Source organism: Limulus polyphemus, unplaced genomic scaffold (genome assembly GCF_000517525.1).
Source record: "Limulus polyphemus unplaced genomic scaffold, Limulus_polyphemus-2.1.2 Scaffold426, whole genome shotgun sequence".
In the NCBI taxonomy this organism is placed as follows: Eukaryota; Metazoa; Arthropoda; class Merostomata; order Xiphosura; family Limulidae; genus Limulus; species Limulus polyphemus.
Genome location: NW_013666036.1, coordinates 206,324 through 217,807, shown reverse-complemented (window position 1 = coordinate 217,807; position 11,484 = coordinate 206,324). Strand labels below are relative to the sequence as shown.

At 35.7% G+C, this 11,484-nt stretch overlaps 1 protein-coding gene across 1 annotated transcript in view; it reads right to left on the bottom strand.

Annotated features, from left to right (window-relative positions):
- The window catches only part of LOC106458185 (transitional endoplasmic reticulum ATPase-like), a 34,208-nt gene that overhangs the window by 14,073 nt on the left and 8,651 nt on the right, over positions 1-11,484 (bottom strand). Inside the window, exons 6-11 of the mRNA XM_013917655.2 lie at positions 10,044-10,175; positions 9,694-9,796; positions 3,926-4,059; positions 3,254-3,389; positions 1,640-1,752; positions 986-1,150 (exon numbers count right to left, since the gene is read on the bottom strand). Of these exons, the coding sequence (XP_013773109.1) occupies positions 986-1,150; positions 1,640-1,752; positions 3,254-3,389; positions 3,926-4,059; positions 9,694-9,796; positions 10,044-10,175 (783 nt within the window). The remainder of the gene's footprint in view (positions 1-985; positions 1,151-1,639; positions 1,753-3,253; positions 3,390-3,925; positions 4,060-9,693; positions 9,797-10,043; positions 10,176-11,484) is intronic.

Here is an 11,484-nt window from a genome sequence, read left to right as displayed (position 1 = left end):
GTCTGTCAATGACACTTAACCCTACTTTTTTATACTAATGGTGGTAATGCACTAAATAATTTTTATTTAATTAAATAATGTACCAAGGAACATAGAATAATAACATGCAGAAAACAGACAATTTCCACTAACTATCACAATTTTTTCTTGATATGTGACAAGAGCTGTTACAAGATTATCCAAGTTAGTCGTTATCTTTTCAGTGTGAATAAAGCCAGTACTAAGAGAGAAAATGACAGTTCTCTGTTAAGAAAAAAATGTAATATAACAAATCATTTGATAGATGAAAACCTTGGCTATCTATTGGTTATACATAATATAGTATTAAGAGTAAGAGAGAACTATTAACAAATCCTGAAAGAGAAGATGTGATAGGTGGGCGTGGCAGGAGGAGTATGATTTTCTATTTGATGGCTCTGTAACTAAACAAGATTGAAGCCTATAAACATTATGGTTTGTCTGAGCAATGACGATTTTTATAGTGAGTATTTTATGTTAAATTTCATACTTATTGGAGGGGTGGTGAATAAAATAGAGAAGATGGGATGCCTAGAGAAAATATGTCACATTTCTCACACCAGGGGAATTCAGGATTTTTTAAAATATTGCCTATCAAAATTAAGAATTTAAAACTTATATAATATTAAAACATGAATTACTAGCTACAATTTTATGCCATAATAATTGGTATAACATAAACAAAAAATAGTTGAATTAAATTTTGAATATAAGTTACTAAAACCTCGTGGCATGAGCAATAAAGGATGCCCGTGGCAATATGGTTAAATATTGACTTATAAAATTAAGAACTTAAAAACATATAATATTAAAATTTGGATTTTTAGCTACGTTTGTCTCCAAGTTGATTTGTATACTATAACAATAAAGTAGTTTTTAAAATTAAATGTTGACACGCTGAGAAAATGACGCCCGTATGGAAAGAGTTAATCACATTTCTATATAACAAAAAAAAAACTTAATTTACCCTAAAGTTTTCCATGCTAACAGCAAGTGAGCTCAATACTTCAGCATCAATCTGTTCATCTTCAAGGTCGATAAGGTCCATCTTCTCTCTGATCTGTTGAAGAGCAGCTTCAGAACACAGAGCAGCAAGATCTGAGCCAACAAATCCATGAGTCTCAGCTGCAATCTTTGATAAACAGGATAATTGAAAAGTAAGTTATATTAACTTAGGTTACAATGTTTTGATTCACTTTTCAAAACACTTTGTTTCATAGAACACTTTATTAGCAGAAAACTGAATAAAGTACTACTGCAGAAATCATGACACAACATAAGACTTTGTCATTATTTGAAAAATTAAATAGCAATTTAGTTTAAACAAAGAAATTTAACTTCATTATTATTAAAACCTCAAGACTCGATTTGTTGGAGCATCAAATATTTGGGTGCAGAGAGTGTTACACATCATTTGTTAATTCAAAATAACATTTCACAGATTCATGAAGAAAGTCCCTGAATTCTTTGAGTTTAGCAAAAAGGGAGATGTAACTCTAACTTCAAGCACCTAATCATTAGTAGCACATTTTCAGTTGCTATAATTTTTGTGATGATCGCCTAAACCTTTGTTTCAAGAATTGAACTCACAATTTAAATTATGCACTGTTTTGTTACCTACCTTTTCAAGGTCCACATCATCATCGAGCTTCATATTTTTTGTGTGAATACGCAAAATTTCTAATCTTCCGGTTGTATCTGGAATGCCAATATCTACTTCACGGTCAAAACGCCCTAGAGAAATACAAAATTAACTATCTTAACCGTTGCAATAGCATACAAGTGAAATGGAAATTTTACACAACAAAACAAAGCCAAAACATTATTTTACTAGTGTTCATACTTATAATAATGTAAGTTGGTAAGCAAAATCTGTTAAAGAAAAAGCATTTTAAAGAAATACTTATGCATAGTTAGGAAAAGTGAAAACATTCTATTGTTGATAAAAATAGTGTGTTTAAGTAATATGGACCAGCAGTGTTACCAAATAACTCAATTAAAACTGAAGCACACTACTAATAATACAAAATAATCAACATACTGTCAAGCTAATCTGATGAGCCTGCTATTGGACAGAAGACCTCATCGGAACTTGATATGGTAGCTGTAGTGTGACTAACACAGTATAACATATGCTACTTTGCTTTCACTCATATGTTCTTAGAATTACTAATACAGTTTTCTCCTGTTGCTACTGTGGTTGCTTTACTTCGCTCCAGGAACAATAAGACTAGCTTATTAAGTAATAAATAAATAATCTTGTGTTATTAATTCTTACCCTAGAAATCTGATTAGTAAATGACTAAATCTTGATAATAATTACATTTAACTTACTTAAACTTCATACCATAACAGTCATTGTTCATGAAAGTTAATGATGTAAATAGTGCCAAGATGACAGCAATGTCTGTCGTTTCTCAGCCGGCCTGATGTGCCTTGGTATTAGGTGAAAGGCCTCATCAGTACTGGATATGGCAAATGTACTATGGTTGACATATTAGAAAATATTTTTCTTTGTTTTTTCTCTTAAATTTTTACAAACACTGAAGAAAAAATCATCATTACACAACTACTGCTGAGAATATAGTCATCATAATACTAATGGTAAAACACACTCAGTATAATTCTCTTTATAACACTTACCACAACATTGGTGATGATGAAAACACTATCAAAATAATTCTACTGATTACAGTTACCATAACACCATCATTCTTCTGATAATTGTTACCACAACATTACTACAGATAAAGAACACACAGTCACCATCATTCTATTGATAACAATCACCATAACATTACTGCCGATGAAAGCAGAGTCACCAAAGTATCACCATAATACTACTGATAGCAAAAGAACCATCATCTATTCCCAACACAAAGTCAGCAGAAAATTACTACTATTAATTAGTAATATAAAATCATCAAAATATAACAGATTACACACAGATGTCAATTAGGAACATACCACTGATAACACACAGTCTCTTGCAAATTAAAAATATACCAATTTATAGAATATTACCATTAATTAATTCCCATAAGAATACTGCTGATTACAACCATCATCTTATAAGAGATACCAGTTTCCCAAGCATACTAGTAATAAGGTACTGTTACAAGAATACTATTGCTTAAACACTATCACCATTAGAATACTGACACCCCAGTTTTACCAGTAAATTATAACATAAAGTTATAAACATTTCATTCAAATTGAAATTTAGAAAACATACCAAACCGACGAAGTGCTGCATCAATACTGTTTGGTCTGTTAGTGGCTGCCATTACAATGACATGAGATCGCTGTTTCAGTCCATCCATAAGAGTAAGCAGTTGTGATACAATTCTTCTTTCCACTTCTCCATGTGTCTAAAACAAATATAGGAACAACTTTTGACGTATACTAAGAAGACTTATCTAAGTTTTATATATTTCTGTCTAAGGGTAACTATCAAAAAATCAATAAAACAATATCTAAAATATATTAACAAAGTTATAAATGTTTCTTGATAAGTGCTATAAATAACTGAATACACTAACCTTTCCATATCAGCACATGTAATGAAATTAAAAAGATAATAAATATGTATAAACCAGTAATCTAAAAATCAACCTCTTTTTTTTAAAGGTTAAAATGGCTATTTTTTCAAATACATAACACTTGGCACATAAAATAGCAACTATTTCTAATGGGGAAAAAAATAAAATTGCAAAATTCTTATGACAATACAAAGAGAATTTGATCATTGAACTATTAGCAATTCTTTAGACTCTAAGTAATCATGCTAAAATATTTTTAAAAATTGCACCAACAAGTAAAAGTAAGAACATCAGATAATCATAAGTAGTGAAAAGTTAACATATTTGTTAATTCAAATATCTAATATTCAGTCTTCTTTACAAACCTTTTCTCTTTTTGGTGCTATTGCATCTAACTCATCAATGAAGATTATGGAAGGTGAATTTTTTTCGGCTTCTTCAAAAGCTTTTCGAAGGTTGCTCTCAGACTCTCCAGCCAGTTTGCTCATTATCTCTGGACCTGGAACAAAATATATATATCTTTTATTTAAACCTCATTCTTATGAAAGCAACTCTATAAAATGTTGTGACGTGCTAAATAGCAGAGACATCTATATAGGATTAAAGAAATATTTCAAATTATAAGGAATTTCAGACTGTACTGTCCTCTTGTTTTTAATGAAATACTTGGGGATTTGTCATTGGTGTAAGTTATACTACCCACATCGTTTTAATACAGGACTTCATCAAGCAGGAAAATGTTCTGAAATGAAAAGCAATTTTTATAATTACATCTTATCAACTCAGAAATATACAATTCATCAAGATAATTGATATTACTTTATAATAATGTTTCTTTGTCTTGTTATATCTATAATATCTAATTCTGATTAATCTTTAATTGAGTAGTGCACTACAAGGATGCAAACCTCTCAAAGTTAACATTTTCCTAAACTGAAAATGTATTTCTGAATAAATACTTACCTCCATTATTACTATCCTCTGTCAGTGCAAATTTTTCATTTGCCACTAGCCTTGTAACTTCCACTTCTTTTTGCATATCTGCATGCAAATGATCATGTAGCAACCCTTCATCAATAGAAGTTTGAAACTACCCCTATTGTAACTAGTGGCCTTTCTAATAATGCACCTGTTAACCACTGCAAGATTGGCCATGACCAAACCAACCAGTACACCAGAAGTGGAGAGGAACAGTGAGAGAAGGTAAGTATCTATTTGGAAATACATTTTCAGTTTACAAAAATGTTAACTTCTAATATGATATCTTACCTCCTCTCACAAAAAGCTAGAGTCCCAAACTGAACTGGCAGAGAGAAAATGAGAAGATGATTCTCCTTGAGAAAGCACCCAAATAAACCCCATTAGGTGTGATAAAGAATGAAAAACATCACATCAGTGGGAGACAGCACCACTTCTGAGCCAGGTATACTCCTTGCTCTACAGGAATGTGTCACCAAAACAGAAAGGGTGGAAACATGGAGGGTCACTAAAATGTGATCAGCAGTAAAGGGAACTCTAGGTGTCGAGTGGCTAGGGAGCAACAGACCATAAGTGGAAGTTCGTTTTAAACCAACACCTGACAGCATCTAGAATTGTACATCAGGTCCATGGTAGGAAGAGGGTCTTCTACCTTTCACCTTAAAGGTACTGGACAGGATATGGGCATCTGTATCAAGGATCTGATTCCACATGTACACACCTCCAATACAACCAACACAGGATCCACCGGGAATCAACATCCAGCAGATGGTAGAAAGTAAGGAGAGTTCAGGAGGCATTCATCTCTTGTCCCAAACCTGGCAGCAGTGGGAATGTTATGTCCAGTCCGCAGTTGGAATAGGGAAGCCAGCCTTACACATGCAGGTAATCATATGTTTTGTCCAACTTAAAATGACACCAGATCTACCAGGAAATTGACATCTACCAGATGGTAGAAAGATGAAAAGGGACAACAGTTTGGGGTAACATCTCCAGTCCAAGCCCTGGACTATGGTAGGAGGAGGGAATCAGCCAAACACATGTGAGGACTTATGTGGCTGGACTGTCTCCAACACCTGACCCAACCAAGAACCAACATCCGGAGGATGGTAAAAAGGAGGAATATCTCAGTCATAGGGACAAATTGCATCTGAAATTGTACATCAGATCTGTGGTAGGAAGGGCATCACGCCATTGACACCAGCAGAATGCCACCACCCTACTCTCAACTGAGTGGTATTGTGCTTCACTCCATGGTCCATTACCCCAGCAGCTAGGAACTGGTAAGTGGCAAGAACTCCCATACTCCACTAGAAGAAAGAGGGAAAAATGCATTGGAGAGTCTGGAGGACTTACCAGTCACAAAGAAACAGAAGTGTGTAACATGGCAACTGGAGGTAAACATAATCCCATAAAGCATTAAACAACCAAGTGATGTAGGTAGTGAGACATAAAGGTATGCAGGGTACCCATGCAGATGATGTCCTCCATAGGAAGATGGAAATTCGCAGCCAGGGACATGGTCAGGCAACGAATCTGATGGGAAAACTCACGAAAACGGTGACAATCAGCCAGAGAATGGGAAGAATACACCATGTGAATTACCTGAAAAATCCAACCCGTAAGGGTAATGGGAGAAAAATCATGTGAAATGGCAGGATTCCAATGAATAAAAATATGGACACAGGAATCCTGGAATTGGGCAGTGTGTGTCATATACCATCTGAGGGTCCTTACTGGGCACAGAAGGTGATCAGGACCTAAATGGCCATAAAGATGGGATATGGAGAGGAGGGAAATGGGAGTGAAAGTGGAATTACCCCACACAGGCAGCCAAAGTCTTGGGTAGAAAGAAATGACCTGGAAAAGGAGAACATAGGAACAAAATCTGGTGAATGTCAATTGCAAAAACATTGGAATGATGGAAACCACATGCCAACAATGATAGGAACAAAGACTTCAATGAAGGACAATATATAGAGCAAGACAATAAAGATTGTGACAGAGGATGTGTAAGAGCATGAAGGACAAAACTGAGGTTCCAATCGAGGAGAGAAGAAGGGTGGGGAGGACAAGCAAAGGAGAATGAACAAAATAACCTAGATAGGACAGGAGAATGGAACACAGACACAAATTTCGTAAATCAAAAAGTGGAAGACAAAGCCACCTTGTAAGCTACAACAGAGGAAACTGAGAGGCTCCTGCCATAAAGCCAAATGAGGAACGGTTGGTCAAAAATGATGGAAAACCTGGTGTAGAGACCAAAAAACAGTAAGTAGTCCATTTATGATGGTAAATCGCTAAGGAGTATGGTCAAACAGGACAGGAAATGAAGGAGGTAGCACACCTGGAAAATTCAGAACCTAACAAGGAGTTTTCTGAACTATCTGAATGACACGAGGAAGAAGTCAAACAGGAGGATAAGCATATTGGTAACAATTGGTCCAATTCTGGCTGAGATCATCCATTGCATCTGCCTGTAGATGAGGAACAGGTGATCAAAAATGGAGAAGTTTTGTGTTGAGAGGAGAAGCAAATGTGTCCAAATCAAGAATATCCCAATGAGCACACAATTCCTGAAAAACAACAGGATCCAAAGATCGGCGGGATCTTATTAGGTCTGGATAACTGATCCATGACCTGATTCACGGCAGCCAGAATATGACACACCAGCAAAGTAATGTGATGGCTGTGGGCCCAATAAAGAAGATCCAATGTCCAAAAAGAAAGGTCTCTTGATTAAGTGCCTTCTCGCTTGGAGACATAGGACACCACCACTGAATTGTCCAAATGCACCATCACCACTTGTCCCAAAAGAGACAGTGGGAAGTGAAGAACAGCTTGCTAAACAGCACAAAGCTCCAAGATATTGACATGGAGAGCAGATTCTATAAGAGTTCAATATCTCAAAACTTCCTGACCATCGAAATATGCTCCCCAACTGGAAGAGGAAGCTTCAGTAAAATAGTGACAAATTGGAGGAAGCAATGAAAAATTAATAACCCCCATGATAGTATTGGTCCAATCTATGCAGTAATGGAGAGGGAAGGGAAAGAGGAGCCTTCAAGGGATCTCAACCAAAGTTCCATTGGTTGCTTAAAGCCCACTGAAGATCATGCATGGGGGCATGACCCAGAGCAGAAGGAGAAGGTAAGGAGGAGAACTTGAAAATGAGACATTTCATATCTCACAATCTAAGATGAAAAGACTGTACCCAACTGTGAAGGAGATTGAAAACACACCAAGATGAACCAGAAACTGGGTAGATATGAGGAGTGACTTTTCCACCATGATAAGCAAATTGATGCTGGCAGCTTCCAGAAGAAGAAGAAACTGAGTATGGAGACCAGAATTGGCCTGAGAGGATGCCAGCAGTAGGCAGTCTTCCATGTAATGGTGGAAATGAAGGCCCCAGGAATGAAGCAGTCGAGTGAATGACTGGACAACTCAGCAAAACACATAGGGAGCCAAGGCTAGGCCAAATGGAAGCACTCAAAACTAAAAACACACCTGTAATGAGCAAAGCAAAGGAAAAATCAGTATATCAAGAACATAGAAATATGAAGACAAGCATTGACACATCGACCTTCGTCATCCGAAGACCTAGATTGAAAACCCAAAGGAGATTTAACCACAACTCCATGGTGACATTGGAAATGACAAGGAAGGGATTCAGAGACAATAAATCAATAACTGGGCACCAGTTTCCAGTCTTTTTGAGAACAACAAACAGATGAGAATAAAACCCTGAACAAGAAAGATCTCCTTCTTTAATGGCATCTTTGTGAAGTAAATCCTGAACTGCTTCAGACAAATGCTGACATGAAATGGGATCCCACAGAGGAGGAAGGAAATGGGATGGGGAAATAACAGTGGGGACTATAGAAAACAAAGGGCCAAACCTTTGGAAATAACCTTCAAACCCATGGATCAACTGTAAAGAAACCTCCAAATGTAGGCAAAGCGTAAAAGTCTGGCCACAGACATGCATGCCATAGTAGCAAGTAGAAGACTAAGATTCATCAGAAAGTTCTTCATGAGAACAACGAATAGCTTTTGCAAAAAGATGAAGGGAGGATAAGGCACGGAGAACAGTAGACATGATAAGATGAAGACAGGAAAACAGATGTTGCGAAGCGGAAACTAAAGTATTAGGGTCCAAACCTCACATAGGAATAAAGGTTTCCAAACACTGTGAGTCTAAATAGGGGTAGCTGGCACAATGAAAAGCAAGAGTATGATTGTCTGGTGTATGTGGAAGATGAAGCATACTGACCCCCACTCTCAACTGTTCCCCAAAACAACTAGCATGAATTGCAATATAGGTTAAGGTGGAAAAACCAGATATTGACCCAAACAGTCGTCCCCAAGGAAGGTAGGGGTAGAATCATAAGAAACAATAGACAAAGACAAAATTGAGCATACCTGATTAATCACATCAACAAAGGGAGGAGGAGGCCTGGGCAAGTCCCCCAATATGACACACGAAGCATATTCAGGAGGGGGGAAAAGGCTGTCCAAATACTCATCCTCCCTGTCACACCAGGCACTGGTATGACAAGATACTCTTCAGGTGGTGGTGGTGAATGTTGCATGAAATAGACAATTCTCTACAGATCATAGTAGTCATGTCATCAGCCAATAACTTTGGGACCAATCTTGAAAACATGGTTGGTAATCCCACTAGAGCAGGGAACAGTAGTGGTAGTAGTAACTACTTGAAACTGTGGGTGCATACTTACAAAGCAGAAACTCAAACTAAAGAAATAAAAGGTATCTAGAAAAAAAAATTCAAACATTCCAAAATTCACATGCAAAAACAAACATTTTAATAGTAAGAGTGGCAATCAAGAAGTGATTAACAGGCACATTATTAGAGGTCACATTTACAATAGGGGTAGTGATGTTGCATGATTATGTGCATGTAGATATGCAGAAAGAAGTGGGAATTACAAGGCTAGTGTATTATACTTTTTAAAATCAATTTACTATCTAAACTATATCAGTTGGAAATCATCTTCAACATTAATAAAAAAATTTTTGCACCTTATTTCCATTTCAAATGCAAGACATACAAAACATTTCCTGAAGTAAGTATAATCAGCCTTAATAAAATTAATTTTTTTCACTACATAAGTATTTAATATTCACCCACCATTAATAAGAAAGAAGAAGGCTCCTGTTTCATTGGCAACTGCCCTGGCTATCAACGTTTTCCCAGTACCAGGTGGTCCGTACAACAAAATTCCTCGAGGTGGCTTGATATTATAAAAATTTAAACATTGTAAGTTTTTTTATCCATAAGGGTTGAAACTGTAACTATTTTAAAGTAAAAGTTATCGGAAAATATTTCTGTAAGAAAGTTAAATGTTGAAATTGTATTAATCATTAACATAAATAAGTTAATTTCCAGTATTTTTTAAAACTTTCAAACTAAAGTACATATTTTAAATAATATCCAAAAATGGTAAGGTAATATTCTTTTATAAAGAGTTTAAAACATACCTTAACACCAATGGCCTTAAACAAACTAGGATGACGAAGTGGCAATTCAACCATCTCTTTGATTTGTGCTAACTGCTTACGACAACCTCCAACATCATCATAACCCACAGCATTCAAAGATTCCTCTTCTTCCTAAACAAAACAAGGATGGAATGTGCAGGGAATAATGCAAAATGTACTTCAAACTATCCAAGCACTCTTAACAGTTATCATACAACACACACAATAGTAATTAATTCTTCTCATCCATATTCTTTTCAGCAAGTAAAAGGACATATATATATAGTAAAGTACAAATGATCTTAAAAACAAGAGATGGATGTCAACATAAGCCTAAAACCTATCAAATATGGAACAAAATAGTAGATATTTCAGATTGCTTATAACATGTTATATACTTACTCTGTCATAATTCCCAAGGTGGTTGTCATTAGCACGTGTGAACATTTAAGTTAATAAAAGCATATTTTCTGGATTGACCACTACCAAAATAGTTACAGAAAAATTTAATAACATGTATTAGCTGATATGGCCATAGATGGAGGCACTTACTCATGTCCTAATATTACATTATGACTTTTTAAATATGAGTATTGCTCTGTTTAATATATATCAAAAACAAATTTTATTATCTTCCCAGCATTGAAAGAATATAGAACACTGCAACTTAGTCAAATACACCATGGGCAAAACTCAAGTCAGCAGAAATCAGGTTGTGATCAAGTACCCACTGTCCAGATATGTTTTGGTGATGCAAAAACCTGGGTTCCATACAACAGCAGAAAAAGAGGCATAGCAACCGACTATCCTTTCACCTGGTTGTCAATGGAAATAATGGGTAATCAAGTGATGTTGTGTCATGGGACATCCACAGAGAGGAAAAACCTTCAATTCCACATGCTGTGATTGAAGTTTTACTCATAGGAGATTATTGACATACTTTTTACAGAATAAGATTTGACTTCCAATGTCCTTAAATATATGACTTTGCTGAATGAGATGGCAAATGCCAATAGTTAATTCACTAAGTTAGTTATTAGAAAGTATGAGGAAGTCTGACAGTGAAGAACAAATTTTATGTAGTCACACAGTATGTTGTTAGGTAATTTTGTCTTGCTCAGCTCTTCATCAGATTACTTGAATCTAGTAAGGGTGATAGCATATTTTGTGCAAGTCTTTTCTCTTTTTCTTGTAAGAGGCATTATAAATACTAATATCAGGGAGTGGATGTGTACCAATCATAATGCATCAGGAAATAAAACTACCCAATTGGTTAACAATGATTTACAATGAAGCTACTAAATAACTTCTTCTCTTGACCTTGTTGCCAACAAGAACTAATGTTGTTAGAACATTTATTAATTTATTGTGTTTAGACGTCACCTCTTTCTTTCAAACCAAGATTTCAAGGAGGTAGGTTGTGTCTTTAGTCTGCTCAAAA